The following is a 16,688-nucleotide window of genomic DNA, read 5'->3' on the forward strand; positions in this document are numbered from 1 at the left end:
GCCACATTTGGGGGCACCAACTACGCAACACACTGCACATGCGTGTGCTGTTTCACCTGCGTGAAGGGCCTCTGAAACGCCACTGACTGTAGCAGAAGGGACAGGCTCCATCTCTTCATTGCTGTATGCCTACGTTGTATCTTTGATCCTCCGGCTAAAAGAACCCTTCTGTCACTAGAAAGTCTGCAGTATAGAGGTGTATCTCTTTCTGCATTTCTAAAGTACATCAGGTTGAATTCCATTTTTTGTTTTGATAAGCAGTGTATTTCTTGGTGCCTAAGAGTGTTTCAGTCTTGTTATTGTTCAGGTTTAGAACAGGACTAGTTGAACAAATCAGTTTGGTTTGCCTGCTGAATAAAGTGAATTGTTTTCTATTCTTATATAAATAAAGAAATGGAAACTTTTGCCTCATTTTCAAAATATGTGTTCTATGTGCAGCTTTTCTTATGCTCAAATACTGGTTTACAGGAACCTTAGTTTATAAAATAGGTTTTATTTAAAAATTGCCAACATAAAATAATGTGGCAATTTCAGATTTTGTTTTAGTTGACCCAAGTCTCAATTTTTAGAATAAATATAATATTAAAAGATCAAATAAAAAAAATCCCTAGCTCTGATTCTGATTAATGTGATAGGTGAGATTTTAGTTCATGTATTTCTCTTTAGAGAAATTTTTTTCACTAGATTTACCAGGTAGCAGTAGATTCAGTTCATTTAACGTTCTGTCTTCACAATATATTTCCCATCAAACAGTTCTGGAAGTTTATTTACTCTTAATTTACTCTTCCCCAGCTGATGAGAGCAGTATGAAAGAGACAGAAAATTGGACAGGAAAGGAAGCGCCTGTGGCATATCATAAAGGTCATAGTAATAATCTCATTTCCTCTTTAAAGTTTACCTGGGACTCCCAAACATTTTTTTTTTTTCCTCTCTCTCTTTATTTTTGCTTAACTTCTACCACTGTACAAAAAAGGAACTATGTCCACGTGTTGCAATTCTGTGGTATTGCGGTGAAACGGAGCATCCCTTTCCTTTCAGAGTTTACATTTATAAGAGAGCCAGCACTTTGCTTCCTTCAGATCACAAAACCAACCTGCCTGGCAACTTCAGCTAATAGGCGTCACGGGAAAAGGTAAGAATTCCTTTCTTCTCTCACTGTCCCCTTTGTGGGACAACATAAATATGGCAACAGCTGACTTCAGATGAAATAAATGGAAACTTGAAGTAATTTATTTAAAAGTGTATTTAAAAAAGTTTTCATGAGACTTTTCTCAGAATAGTGTTTATATGTGTGCCTGAAGTTACACATATAGTGTATACATGTAAAGTATATAGCTGATAGAATTGTTAGCTGACTAATAGAATAACTAATGTTGTAAGATAATGATCTTTTATATCTTACCAATGTTCATTTTGCTGGGGTCTGTGCCGATAGAAATACATATCTGTGGTGAGACTATTCTTTGCTTTAAATAAATGTCATTCCGTTGACACCCTGCTTTGAGCTGGGATGGGTCCAGATGATCTCCAGAGGTCCTTTCCAACAGAAGTTAATCTATGATTCTCAGTGAAGGAACTCTGCTGATTTATGCAAGTTGATGCTCTACATCACAGGGAAAACATAATGTTGGTAGACTGGCCTCACCTAGGATGTGCTCAGGCAACTGCACTGATTAATCATGTTCAGAAATTGACGTTATTTCTAACTAATTTTTCAACAAAATTGTGAGAAGGGAAGGTTGGGGTGTGGGGGAAAGTTGAATAATTTTCCATGGAAATTGTTAACTTAATTCGTTAAAAACCCCAAATCTTTCAGCTTCTCCTTAAAATCAGAAAAAAAAAAATCTATTTTCAGTGTTTAAATTTTGATGAAAAGTTGACACTGAAAAGAAAGCGTATTTTACCCCCTTTTTCTCCCTCCAAGTTTTTAGTTGAAATTTCAGGTATCAGTTACATGAAGAGAACTCAGAGATGCCATATAAGGATCACAGAAAAGAACAAGAGCTGACAATTTTCAAGATGAAAACTGTGTTTTTCTTTCACAAATTACAGATAATCCCATGGCAGAAAATCATCAGGAGCTCAGAAAGTGTTTGCCTGTTAATGAAGCAATAGACAACTGACAGCTGCCTGATAGTATCTAGCTTATGACTGAGGTTTGTGCCTCTCTCTGAGCATCAGACGTAGTGTCAGCTGCTTTGTCTCTTAGATACTCGTTCAAGCTATTATATTCCTAGCTTCTGGTCCCATTAATAGCTGTGATGTGTGGCATACAAAATGCATAGCAGGCTTTCTTTGGCATTGATCCAGATACTGCTAACTTCTCATGAAGATTAATAACTGCTTTTAGTAGCAGGAGCTGCCAGGAAGTTATCGATTTGGTGCATATCGAAATAAATACACACCCTTCCTCCCTAAACCTGGATGGAAAGATCGAAATAAATACACACCCTTCTTCCCTAAACCTGGATGGAAAGTTTTGTTTTATGTGAGAAGAGATCATGAGGAATACTTCTCTTTCATTGAAAATAGGACTTGTTTGGGAGGAAAAAAAGAAACAAAATCACCACCTGATTTTGTTTTATTTCATCTGCACTCAAACTCCATTGATAGTCAAAATAGACTTTGAAAGCTATATTCACCAGCCTCTTTTTTTAAGTCATATTCCTATCCATTTGACCTATTCTCCAGTTAAAGAAAACTGTCTGAAGCTGTATTTAAATAACAGTCATTGTTTTTCCTATATTCCTGATGGTTATTACAACATTTGACAAAATGTTTTGTGTTTCATGAAGAGCTCTAGCTGTATTTTGAATTCAAGACAAATAGTTTGAGAGCTAGAACCTGAATATACACAGATATATATTTATATATTCTCGTTACACATATATGCCTCAAGTAAATACTGCAAAAATGATACACGACCAGCAGTTTTTGCAAATATATCTGTTTCACTGACTTTAGTAGGAATTTTGCCTGAAATTGCTTGAAAAGTAAATTAGACTATATAATTTCAGTTGAGTACCAGAACTAGTTAGGTAAATATCAGTATTGAAGCCAGCTCTACACTGCAGTTACTGACACCACAGTCACTTGTCCTCAAAAAGAGAGAGAGTGAAGAACGTGGTCTAGCAAAACACTCAAACAAGTGCTTCTTTTTATACACAGTTTTGCTTTAATAGGACTACTGACATGCTTAAAGCAAGGAACGTGTTAAGAGCTTTGTATAATTGGAATTTAATGTACAAAGATCCTTTGCTCCAATGCCTTATTTATGCAAGTAGCCCCTCTAGTATTAAACTAGTATTAGCAGGACTTCTTTTGTGTGAGGAATACTTAACTGAGAGACCTTGGAAAGCTTAATCTGAGTAGATAAGGCCAAGACTTACACATACAGCAATTTCTTCTCAGTTCTGTGATTTCCACTAAACTGTTTTGTGGTGTGACCAAACTCTTGGCCTGAATCCTAGTGCAAACCTGCTATGCAATTTTAATGTAGTCTAAGAGTTCTTAGAATGGGAGAAGGTTTCTTAGTCCATTGGAAATGACTCTGTCCTCTTATCCTGTCCGGCATTGAGCTTGGCTTCAGCATACAATCATTAATGCTAAATGATGTTTAGTAATTTGTTTTTTCTCTACAGATGTCTCACCTTCTATTTGTCTTACTTTCACTATTTTCCTTTGCTGCCCTTCTGGAAGCACAGTGGAAACTGAGAGAGAATGGTAAGCAATCTTAATTTACTGAGACTATAGATGACTGAATGGTTAAAAAAAGGATTGACGAGTATATTTGTGACTAAAAGCGTGGATTGTTAGCTACAATGCCTTGGCCAAGGTTTCTACTATTTGTTTGTGAATAACTAGCCAACTAATTGGTATTAATAGAAATATTTAGTCCTAAAATATTGACACTTCTAACACAATAGCTGTTAATCTGAATATTTGCACTATGAAATGTCTTATTCCCTATTCCCTGTTCTATTGTTTCAAAAGTTTCAGTCATGCAGTCAAGAAGCAGAAACATTATCTTGTGACTTAGGTAACAGCCCACAAACAAACAGTGAAGAATCAATTGTCTAAAAGAACATGTCACAGAAAAATCCAGCACTTAAAAATAGTTTATGCAACCTTCCTGGTAAATAAGTGAACTGCAAACGCATTTGTAAAAAATACAGGGTCAGTAATAAATTGACAAATCTTTTAAATAATTTACTCACCATAAAATTAGACTAAATTCAGATGGTCATATTTGCTGCTCTAATTCATGCAGATAAGCTCTGCAATGTAGGCTGCCTTCAGTGGGATGATCCACAAAAAAGGATCCTAATCAACACAGAAAAAAGCATTCTCAATCTGACTGAGAAGTGTTTTATTTCTAAAGAATAATTCAGCTATATTCATCAGTATCTTTACATCAAGAAATGATTTATCCAGTGTTTTCCCTGAGCAATGCCACTATGCTGAAAACTATAGATATGTTTGTCAACATATTGAGAATACACCTTTATATTTTTGTGTTTGAAATCTTTAAGATTTACTCCGCTTGTGCTTCAAATATGCATAAACAGTTTAGTAAGGTTCCTAGAGTTGCATATTCTCTGCCATTTTAGATACAGCATTTGACATGTATTTCTTAGTATTTCTTCTGTGTGTCTTAAGGCTCTCATTTTGGTAGTGAAGTGTCCTGGTGAACAGGTCTTACAGTTCTTTATTGGAACTTTGTTTTCCTGAGCGGAGTACTTTCTGAGGTGCTGACACACTGAGAAACAGATTTTTGCTTGTTCTTGAATATAGAACAGTCTCTGAGGGCATTGAACACAGCTGGGGAGCCTATGACAGTAGTGGCATCTAAGCAATAGCAGTGAAATTTTGAGAATTGTTGCCACACAAAAGTGCAGATGAAGTTCTTGAGCCAACCTGATTACTATTCTGCTTTTCTTGTGAAACCACAGCAAAGAGACAGGAGAAGATAACAGTTCTTTAGTGGAATTATTCCAAATTATTTCATTATGTGGAATTTCCTCTAATTTGGAGTGGCCAATAGGGTGCTTAAGAGTTACAAGACAGCTCTCAGGAGACCACATTTCTCTGTTGCACTCCACTTATCTCTACTGTAGCTCTTAGTAATCATTCCATTTGGACCAAGGTGATAGGAGTACCTATGCTCCTTGTAGAAAATGGAAAATGGCGTCAGCTAGGAGTAAATAAAATCCGCTTACCTGGAGCTCTCCTCCTTCCTACTGCTCATTCACAGGCCTTTGACTCTGAAGAAGGCCATCAGGGAGCCAAGCAATTCAGCACCAAGGGGTTTCACAGACCATTCTGTGAACAAAGGCCAAGGGCCATGTGAAGGAGGAATACATGGGCTGTGCATCCTGGCATACTCATCTTTAAAATAAAGGTCCCTGCCTACTTCCCAGGGTTATAAACCTCTATAGGATTCTCTGGAAACATGGAAAAAAAAAATCTCTTCTTCAATTAAAATGTCATCCCTACTGATAAACAAGTTCTAGATGCACTGTAATTTTCTAAGTTAAATCTCTTTTTACAGTGAAGATTTTCAGGTGATAACGTGACATGGGGGCAATAAAGAAATAGATTTTTCAGTTCTCCTGGAGAGTGAAGCTGAATAAATGGCTCGATTTAATCTTTACAAGCACTGTTAAGTGTGAACAGTTCCTAATACTCCTAATACTTTTTTTTTTTTTTTTTTTCAATATTCAGTATACGTCATAGAATCTGAGTGGAGTGATGAGACACCAGCTACAAAAGTGGAGCTTATCTGTAACGTATCTGATGAAGCACTGCCAGTTTACTGGAAAAAGGGCACAGAAGTGAAAGGAACTGGAAAGACCCTGATTGCTGAAGTGAAGGAGTTCCCAGATGCTGGCAACTACACCTGTCTGACAGCTGATACCCATGAAATCATCAGCTATGATTTTTTCCTCATAACTAAAATAGACTCAAATGGGCAAATGATAAGGTCAATTCTGAAAAGTTTTAAAGGTAAGGTCATAGAATGTTATGATGTATTTTGTTTTGATAGGATGTAATGATGTATTTTGTTCAACTTTACACATTGTAGACCAAAGTGAGCTCTCTGGAGAACTGCATGAGAAATATACAGTTTAAAATGGGTCCTCTTCAAATATGTTATCAACAGTGAAGGTCAACAGATGACTTTTCTTGTGTGTATGGTGCATTTGATAAGAAAAATACGAATATATTGTCACTGGGATTAATTAAGGACTCTCTAGACCCATAGGATGGACTCATGGTAGGAATGATTAGACTGGTATAAAAACTATGGAATAACATCGATACATCCCTACTGCTTTTCTGAAAGCAACTGACTTGCTTTATTTGCTGCAGTGTTTCTCTGTGAAAGAAATAATCTCTCTGTCTACATAAGTCTGTTAATGATAGGCTTCATCAGCCATCTGCAACAGCTTTGGTACATGCTAACTCCTATCAACAGCCATGTAGATGTGGTTAATGGGCTGCTATATAGCCCAGCCTTCAGCTATTAAATGTGGTTATATGGCTTTTTAACTAGAAATGACTGCTCAGTTGGTAGCATGAGATTGTGTCTGCTTGTATACCCACCATCTGCCAAAGTGGACAGGAATCTACTGAGTTACTGTGTTCTCTCTGCTTGGACTTGGCAGAAAAAAAAAAGGAAAAAAAGGAAAAGAAATGTTTTCTTTCTTTTTCCATCTAGAGCCAAACAGGACATTTTTAAAATGTGAGGCAAAGAATTACTCTGGAATTTTCATATGTTCATGGATGACAGAAAATGAGACTCCAAATGTGAAGTTCACAATCAGAAGTCTAAAAGGGTAAAAGCTTGTACTTTCCTTAGCTACCTTGTAATAAGGCCAAAGCAGCCTTCAGTATTAGTCTGCAGAGGAGATCCTGGATTGTGGATTGCCAATTGAGAACACAAAGAAGGGGAAGAATCTCACTCCCAGAGTCTAAACATGTGCAGAAGGGTTTGGGGCCATCACAAAGACTTACTTGACTAATAAGGGCATGGAAATTGCTCAGGAATTAATAAAGATTTGAGAATGGAACAACCCCCACTGGATTGTTACAGCTGCTACAGTACAGCTGCAGAGTCACTTAAGCAATAACAAAAACTGTTCATGCAGCGGAGAGAGAGGAAGTTGAGCCAAAAGTAGAAGCAATCATAGCATTGAGTCCCTTCTCAGCAGATCCAGTGGCACTAAAGGAGTGGGAGGCTGCACCCACTGCAAAAGCCACATGTCCACTGACAAGTCTCAGTTGAGGGACACTGCAGAAACCTGCAAGGGAAATATGTGAGGGGAACCTTGTGGGGATTTCCTACCTCCCACTACTCTTGGGGGTTTCTCCAAAACATGGAGCACTTAGGCAGAGGTCACTTCAGTTTGTTAAAGAGGAAATAGCTGCAAAGTGTTTTATTTCGCTGAATGAAAAAAAATAGAGCCAGATTCAGGTAGCACTTTGTAATTGTCTTTTGTTATTTGTTTCCCAATGGATGCATTTTAACCTTGCCTGATTTATTTCAGCAAGGTTTTAGAAAGAGCTGAGGAACAAAGTTAGATACCAGAGCTTGTCATGGGACAGCGGTAATAAAGGTCTTTTTTAAAAACTTTGAAAATGTAAGAATACCCACAGGACTGTTTTTACAGTGGTTAAAGTGAAGCCATAGAATGATTTAGGCAGCAGCAAAATTTTATATTACCAGCTACATGATATCACTGTGACAGCAAACATTCTCAGAACAAACCAGCATTTCCAATACCACCTTCTGTTCTGTATTCAGCTCTCAAGGACATGTAACCTGCAGCAGCCCTGTGGCTCACATTGATAACTCAGTGATTAAATACACAGCGCAGTGCCAGAAGGAGAACTACTGTCCATTTGCTGAAGAGCACCAGCCAATCGAGATGTTCCTGGAGGTCATTGATGAGGTGGAATATGAGAACTATACCAGCAGCTTCTTCATCAGAGATATCAGTGCGTACACCAGAAATCACAATTTATTCTCAGCTTTATTCTTGTTGTTGCTGAGAGTGGAACTAATAATGATAACGAACCAAACTAAGGTTGGGAATCCCTGCCCTATTCTACTGTAAATCTGTATCAAGCCCCCAGTTACAGGAACAAGGGAAAACAAATCATAGCAGCAGTCCAGAAGTGGATGAGGAAGTGAAGAAATAAGATCTCCATAGCTTGTGACTTCCTACTCTCTCTCCCCCACAACTCCCAGAAGTTTCTATAGCATTCTGTATGATAGGGACATGTTTGGGAAGGGGCATGTGGTCTCCCAATCACAGAACAAACAATAACTGAGCAGGCTCTTCTCTGGGACCTGCAGACTTACCAGTTACTCAGATAATGGTTAATGCTATGTGTTCTTCACTCCTGATCCATTCTTGCAGGTGGACATCTATGACAGGCTAATACAAATTGACAGGAATAAGAACAACCGTGACTATGATGCCACAGGGTGCAGAAAAATGAGGCAGGATCCTAAAGAAGCAGATGCTTTCCTAAATGTCCTAAGAGTCAGCAGTCTTTGAGGATGGTCGTCTGTCTCTGACAACACCCTTAGCAACTCTCTAGGCAAAAAAAAAAAAAAAAAAAGGCTCTGGGAGTCTGGTTAATTTTCCGTGCGAATTTTGGGGGGTCCCAGAGCTTATTCTTATAGAAATATCAACAATAGGACACCAACAACTGACATCATGCTGCAGTCATGCTTAATTCCTACCATATTTTCTCTTGCAGTAAAACCTGACCCACCGCAATGTGAGTATGTGGCCAAAAATGGAACAGTGACCTGGACATATCCAAAAACTTGGAGCACACCAAAGTCCTACTTCCCTCTGACTTTCAAAGTCAAAGTTGAAAGAACAAAGAGACACAAAATCAAGCCAGAGGTACAGCATTCAGAATGAGCTTTTCTTGCTTTAACAAACCATATAAATAATATGTTTTGTACGCAAGACTCACAAAATCATATAATCATAGAATCAGTAAGGTTGGAAGGGACCTCTGGAGATCATCGAGTCCAACCTCCCTGGAGCATGTTAGACAGGGTTGCATCCAAGCGGGCCTTGAAGATCTCCAGAGAAGGAGACTCCACAACATCTCGGGGCAACCTGTTCCAGTGCTCCTTCATTCTCACAGGGAAGAGATTCCCCTCACGTTCGGGTGGAACCTCCTGTGCTTCAGTTTCTGCCCATTGCCTCTTGTCCTGTCACATGGGGCAACTGAAATGAGTTAGGCCCTGTCCCCTTGACACCCTCCCTTCAGGTACTTGTACACATTGCTAAGATCCCCCCTCAGTCTTCTCTTCCCCAGGCTGAAGAGGCCCAGCTCTCGCAGCCGTTCCTCATAGGGCAGGTGCTCCAGCCCTCTGATCATCCTGTAGCCCTACACTGGACTCTCTCCAGTAACTCCATGTCTCTCTTGTACTGGGGAGCCCAGAACTGGACACAGTACTCGAGATGAGGCCTCACCAGGGCTGAGTAGAGCAGCAGAATCATCTCCTATAGACTAGGGAAAAAAAAAAAAAAAAAAAAAAAAAAAAAAAAAAAAAAAAAGAAAGAAAAAAGTGCCCAGCCCCAAATGTGGTAAGAAACAGCCTCCCTCCCTGTTCCATGAGCCAGAAGGCCTAAACAGCACACTTTGGGGTGGATGCAACCCTGATGTAACTGGGACATAATGTCATGCCCAGTGTTGCATACACATGCTAGCGTGAGAAAAGTCTTTACTAATTCATATGTGGGGTTGTGTGAGTCCTAATTTGGGAAAATCCCAATTTCCCAATCAAGTCTAAGATCTGTGGCACTGAGTTCCTGGTGTGTTGTTTGTACCTGGCTAGCTCAGATTTTCTTTATAGGTGAATGGTCAAACAGGGAATCAATGATTCATTTGGCAGCATTTCTGTGGAAACTGGTGGAGACTACAGACTTTGCCATTCACTTCCCAAGTATTAGTTAATTGTTAACTAAATATTTCTAATCAGTATTAGCCTTAAATCACAAAATGTCGTTTCCATTGCTAATGCTCCTCAGTACATTAAACAACACAAAGCAGCATTCTAGTGATTTTGGCTAGGTTGACAAAGAAGTCAGCTGCAGAACTGGAAAGAAGTACATGAACCAACCAACCACAGAGCAGTGCCTTAGCTGCAGTGCTACTCTTCCTTGGTCTAGCAACCAGAAAAATAAACCAATACATATGATCATTCCATACCGTAAACTGATTAACCAACAACATTAAAAGATGCATTTTTCTATACAAAAAAATAAGGAGGCTTGTACCAGCAGATGGGGCCATTCCCCCAGTGCTGACTCCTTGAATTTAGCGAGGTTGTCTTTGATCCTTTAAGTAGTGAAACTGGCTAGTTTTAAGAGTGCTTTTTGTACCAGCCACAAGTCCTCAGTGGAAATCTCATGGATACTGAAAAGCAGGGACTTCTGTCTATTAGGGATGCTACTTTGGGAAAAGAAGAAAAAGGAAAATTCTGATAAAAAACAAGCCCTTTGTTTAATGATACAGTTTCAGTTTTGAGTTAGGATCACTTTACATTACTAGCTTCAATGAAAGGTGGACTATCTAGTTTGTTTCTACAGGGGCTGAGATTTTCACAGTTCTTCATGACTGATAGCTGTGGGAGCAGACTGGTGCTTTGGAAACAACAGACTATCTGTGCTTTTTGAGTTACCTGTGCTTGTTGCATGTATCTGGCACTTCCTCATGTGTTCTGCTTGACCCTTCCACCCACTGAATGGCCTGTGCTCTGTAGGTTCATGAGGTTGATGAGCAGCATATTCAGATTCCAAGGGCTGGCCCAAAAGACATGATCTCTGTGCAGGCTCGAGATCGCTACTATGACTCATCCTGGAGTGAGTGGTCTTCAGTTTGCAGGTAAGACTTAAAGAACCTTTTTATTAGAGAAGCAAAGCTGATTCCCTATATAGAAGAGTGAGGAGTCTATAAACTTCTTCTTACATACTTATTTATTTCATATTTCCTCAGAACCAATTTTTTCTCCTGAACATTTTTTTCATGAAGTATCTGTAAGAGAATACAGATCTGTAAGCAAATGTGACTATATTGGGCTGTCTAAAATAGGATTTTCTTAACAGAAAAAAATATGAGGAAACAATCAGAATCCATTTAAATTGAAGGGGAAACAATAGATGCGGGTTCATGGATATGGTTAGTAATTTGAAGTATACTGCCTAACTAGGCATTTATAAAATTTTCTTTGAGAAATAAAGCACATTTGGCTGTTACTTTGTTAACCAATACTGCTTTCTGTCCTTTCTGGTTATGGATAGCTTATGAACCAATGTTGAAGGTCCAAATACAACAGACAATTCATATGCAGTTAATTTTTATCAGTAAAATAAAAGAGAGAGAGAAACACACACACACACACACACACACACACTGCCATTAACTGGTTTTGCTAGACTTAGGAATGGCTGTTTTCAGAAAAAAATCAATCTCTTTCTGATTAGAATTGATTAGCATTCCCTGTCAACTCTAAATTCATCTCTATCATTCCAGGTCAGGACATTTTTAAGTAAAAAAACTGAAATTAGCCTATTTCATATCAACACCAAAAAGAATTATGTAGATTTTTTTTATCTTACTCTCTTCATTTTTTCATTCTGCTTTTTTGCAAGTTAGACACAGATGCAAATCTCTCTCACCTCCAAGTCTCCTCAGTAACATTGGTGAAAAATTGTAAATGTAACACTATTGAAACGATTCAAATGAGATCACATTGTTCTGTGGATCAGATCTTCACTGGTATGGGGAACTCTTAGATGCAAATATATACTGAAGGAGATTTACAAAAGGGACACAGGAGGACAGATGCCTAACTCTCATTAGCTGAAGGAGAACTCCGTAATCCCCAGCAGACATGGGAATTTCACAGCCTTACATTATCTGCTTCTGAGTCCTTTATAAAAATTGAGTGGTGATATTTCACTAAATGACTCAGACCAGTAAAGTTTCAATTGGTAAGTGGAGTAAACATCTGTGCCTGCAGAAAATGAAGATCATTCTTACATGAATTTTCTTTCTCTTATTTTACAGACACCAGTAAGAGATTCTAGGAGAATGGCACAGTGCTCCTTAGGAAAGAAGGAATAAGTTGGTAGAAGTAAATAAGTGTAACTGGAAGAAAATCTGCATTTAAGATTATTAAGAAGCCATGACTTTTTTTTATTGTAATAGATTAATATGATGCTGATTCTGGCAGCTCTTTTAAATTCCCTAGACATGAATAACTCTTCTATCATACATCATGTTAAATTAACATGTTTAGTAGAAATGTTTTTGATACGTTGCTGTCAGCTATTATTGTAGGTTCTGCATATTATTATATTGCATTTATTTATTTATTTATTTATTTATTATTTCCTTGAGATGAACATTGCAATGACAGATGTTGGCAGTTACTAGTTGAAATGTTTCATGTGTTAATTTATATGGAAAGTAACTTATTGAAAAAACTGTTTTGTTATTTAACTATTTATTATTATTTATTTTGTTGAACTGTATCAGCATAGAAAGTCTTGGCTGCATGAAGCAGCCATGTATCATGTATCAGGGCCATCTTCATCCTCCAATGTGACAGCAAATATTTTTGCAGAAGAAGAAATTTCAAGCTCAGGCCCTAGAAATGTTAGCTGCTGCATTTTGTCAGCTGTCTTTGCTTACCTCATGTTGATGCCCAGGTTGACACTGCAAATGGTTGTTGCGTAAGAAACGAACCACTTTTAAGTCTTGTGCTTGCAGCAGGACCCAAGCTACACTGGAGGCAACAGGAGTACTGGCGTGGATGCCTGCATTCACTCACTCTGAAGCTGTTGTTAAAAGTCCTGTGGCCACCTCTCATGAACATGGAAGAAAATGGGAGCCAATAGCTGAATATCACATCTCCTGTATGAAATTCTTTTTCTTATCATTAGTGATCATTAGATGACTTTTATTCAGTAACCCATGTGTACCCAGTGCATCACCTGTAGTGGAATTTTCTTGCAAAATAATTTGTTCAGACCTCCCACGCCACAGGCACAACAACAGAGCACAAGTAGCCAGCAATCTCTAATTGAGACCAAAGGCAGCTTAAGTTATTTAAGAGTTTGACTGCTCTATATCTGATATTTCAGAGACGTATTGCTAACTGGCTTTCTATGTGGATGTTAAGCATCTGTTTAAGATTTAGAGAGTCTCAGAATATAGATTTTTATAGTTTATTTTGAAATTACTTCTGTAGTGTCCCAAGGTGTGGTAGGTATCTTTACTGAACCTTAGGAAAAAACTAAGGCCTAGTTTTGAACTGCTTACAGTGTAAGTGCCCAGGTCTGGAAAAAGGTAGAAGCATGTGTTTGAGTCTACACTTTCTGCAAACCACTTATATTCCAGCTTTCAGGGGGGGCTGATACTTTCAAATGTTTTTGAAGATTTAGGCCTTAAACTCAGATACAGACACACTGGAATCAAAACAGTCTTCCATTGGGACCATGCTTCATTTTTTTCCAGTCTCAGTAATGGGTGGTGATTTAAGATATTTAAACATTGAAATGTAGGAAGTATCTGATATTTCAGAAAACTGTTGATAATCTAGCTACAAGTGCTGTTAGTATTTCTTAATAATTAGAGCACACATCTTATTTCTGCTGTAAATACAATTTACTTCATCATCTGCTTGCTCTACAAAGGAATTAATAAATACTTAAGAAAAACAAAGTTCGTTTCCATGTAGTCTTTTAGTATGAATGGTTAACAGCACGTTACTTACCTGTCAGAATACTATATACTACTTCTGAGGCAATCTGTAGGGAGGAGTATTAACTTTTTGTATACAAATTGACTGTGTTACCAAACTCATGGCCTGTAAAACTGTACAGGATAACACTTCAAAGTGATGTCTGTTAGTCAGCAGCCTTTTCCAGACCCTGTCCTGTCGACTGAGAAGTGGCTCTTTTGAATTCTGAGAGCACAGTGAAGTTCATTAGCCTTTGTGGTTCAGGAGGTTTGCAACTGAAACCAGGCCGAATCTATATATTGAGGACTTTGAGATTTCTCTCTAATACCGTTGGTACAATGTTTAGAATTAGTGAGACCTTCCTGTTCTTCAGCTATCCAGGGCCAATTCTCAACACCTTTGAAATCAATGAGGAATGTCTAACTTTGATTCAACCTTGTTTTCACTCTTAGTGATTCTCAGGCTAAATTTATCCAGACAAAAACAAGACTGGTGTGTTATCTTTAGGTGCATATGATTTCAGTGCCATGATCCCATAAAGTGAACTAAACCTCCCTACAGGAAGCTGTCCTGGCATAGATCATGAGGCAGTGAGGAGTCAGTAGTGAGGAAATTCATTGTCTAAGATTCTTCAGAAAAATAACAAAGCACAGCTTGAAACTGCCATTTTTTTTTCTGCAGAAAAGAAGTTCATTGCAAGTTAGCTGCTCTCAGACTTGGCCTCATTCCTTAATTACCCTTTTCCTGGGGCTTGTATGGGTCCATCACCTCTGAAATCTGCTCTAGAAACTGTTGGTCTCCCATGTCTGAGAAATTAGCCAGCGTGTAAAAGATGTGTTAATATCACACCATGAATATTCACTAGGTGGCTCCATATATTGGAAACCCTTTCTTGTATCCACTGGAGAAAAATATAGATGATTTGTCAGTTAATCCTCATGCTTTTCTTTCTTAATTCATCTCCTTCTTGTTCTGAAATTAATCTCGAGATCTTCTCACCAGTTCTACAATGTGTAGACTCAATGAATTTGTACGATGCATAAAGCTGTCCTGAAAGAACTAAAGACTGCAAAATCAAGGCTTCCAAAATAAAATCATGACAGAATTAAATTTGTTCCTGAGGTCTCTATCATGTGACAGTCTCAAATATACAGTCACATAATACATCTTCTACCAAACCTCAGTCTTGAGGATCCATGATTCTCAGGGTGGCACCTCTTCTCAGCTTTCTATTCATATTCAGCATTCAGCATGTGGCTTTAGGTTTTACCTACCACACCTCCCTAAATCTGCACTAAACAGAGACTGACTAATTCCCTCCAGGGCTTTCTGTGGGTGCTCCGCATCTTAAAGAATGCTTTGCAAATAGTTGATGTACTAAACGAGGCACTAATAGGTTGCAGTAGGAGTCTGCTATCCTCTGTGTAAATCAGCCATGGGTAAGCAGGCACTTGCCAACAATAAAAGGGGGGGGGGAAAAGGCTTACGTTTAATTAGGAGTTCTGTGAGAGAATGTGTATGAAGATCTCAGGGCCATATGCTCCCCATCCACCCCTCCTTCCATGTTGACTATAATAACATCCTTTTTCCCGTCTTCATAAGTTACAGCTTCTCCTTTATAAAAGTCAAAATATTTTAAACATAGTTAAAACCAATGCATTTCCTCTAACCTTGTCCTGAGACATAATACAAGCTTAATATAAACCTTTCCTCAAAACATTCCACTTTGACTGACCTCAGTGTGACAGAGCCTCAAAGTGCTGAATGTCTGAAAATTACATTTTAAAATACAAACTAGAAGGCAATTTAAAATAAGTCCTATTCAGTGCCCTCTGTTCAATTCATTCAATGCTCACTGTTAAGTTGTTAATGCATATTATACATACATCTATAAAAGAAGAATCTAGTCATATATAAATGGTATAACCTTACGTAAGGAAGTCAGAAGGATTCACATGCTAGGTATCACAGCCTTCTAATTTATCTTAAAAGTACCAGAACATAAAAAAACAATTAGCTCTAGCCTCTGCTGATTGGTTTTTTAATTTTCTAAAGTAAGTAATATATGAGACTTGCAACTGGGATCTGTCCCAGCTTGATACCTCCAATTTTACAGAAAGGGTTCTTTGATCTTTTTTAAGGTGTGGAAGCTGGGAAACTCACGTTGCTCCAGGCAAATACTCAAATACTTTGGCACAGTTTTATTCATTAAGAAATACATCACTTCATTCTCAAATCTTCCATTGAGCAAGACTTTAAAGTTTGATCCAGTAATTGCACAGGGGTGGACAACCCTAACCACCCACACACAATGAAAATGAAGGCATCTGTGAACTGGGTTATGTAAAAATGTGAACTGGGATCGCTAAGAGGTCAGAATTCTCACTCTTGATGTTATCAATACATATCTTGTTTTGTACAGTCTTCCCAGATATATATGACTGCATGAAAATTTTGTTTTTTAGCCAGCCAACCTGCAGTTTTTTTCAGAACTGTTGATGTCCTCAATGTGAGGCACTTCACCATATAAATGGAAACAAGCTACTGCACATCAATACTTTCTGGAATGCAGCCAGATAACATCCTCCCATGCAGAACAAAACAAGCATTTAACTAATGACTTGCTGTAGCAACATATTTGGTACCACATTTTGTCTTACTTTAGAGCTCCAAAATAAAAGCAATATGTCCTCACTCCTAGAAAAATATGCACTACATATTTATCTTTAACAGGCCCATTAAAGGGAATAAGCATTTACTCACCAAGCAATTGCTTTTTCTTCTTCAAAATAACAACTTGGAGAGATAAGAAGTTGTGAAAAAAAATAATAATAAAAATAGAAAACTGTCAAAGAGGATATTTTTTGGACACAATTAACATATATGTATTGAAAACATTACCTCC

General features: G+C 38.0%; 1 protein-coding gene across 1 annotated transcript; it reads left to right on the forward strand.

Annotated features, from left to right (window-relative positions):
- The first annotated feature begins 1,053 nt into the window (after positions 1 to 1,053).
- Positions 1,054 to 10,924, forward strand: IL12B (interleukin 12B). Its single transcript, XM_062587562.1, has 7 exons — positions 1,054 to 1,132; positions 3,642 to 3,723; positions 5,725 to 6,006; positions 6,722 to 6,839; positions 7,808 to 8,001; positions 8,773 to 8,924; positions 10,799 to 10,924. Exons 2-7 carry the CDS (start codon positions 3,642 to 3,644, stop codon positions 10,922 to 10,924), a joined length of 954 nt encoding a protein of 317 aa, XP_062443546.1. The 5' UTR covers positions 1,054 to 1,132.
- Positions 10,925 to 16,688: the final 5,764 nt, after the last annotated feature.

The sequence above is a fragment of the Rhea pennata genome, chromosome 14 (assembly GCF_028389875.1).
Source record: "Rhea pennata isolate bPtePen1 chromosome 14, bPtePen1.pri, whole genome shotgun sequence".
Lineage (NCBI taxonomy): Eukaryota > Metazoa > Chordata > Aves > Rheiformes > Rheidae > Rhea > Rhea pennata.

Bases quoted from the DNA above. Each gene is read 5' to 3' on its own strand.
- IL12B (XM_062587562.1), top strand. From the start codon at position 3,642: ATGTCTCACCTTCTATTTGTCTTACTTTCACTATTTTCCTTTGCTGCC. The intron at 6,007-6,721 runs GTAAGGTCATAG...TTTTCCATCTAG, and splicing joins AATTCTGAAAAGTTTTAAAG to AGCCAAACAGGACATTTTTA. The intron at 6,840-7,807 runs GTAAAAGCTTGT...TTCTGTATTCAG, and splicing joins ACAATCAGAAGTCTAAAAGG to CTCTCAAGGACATGTAACCT.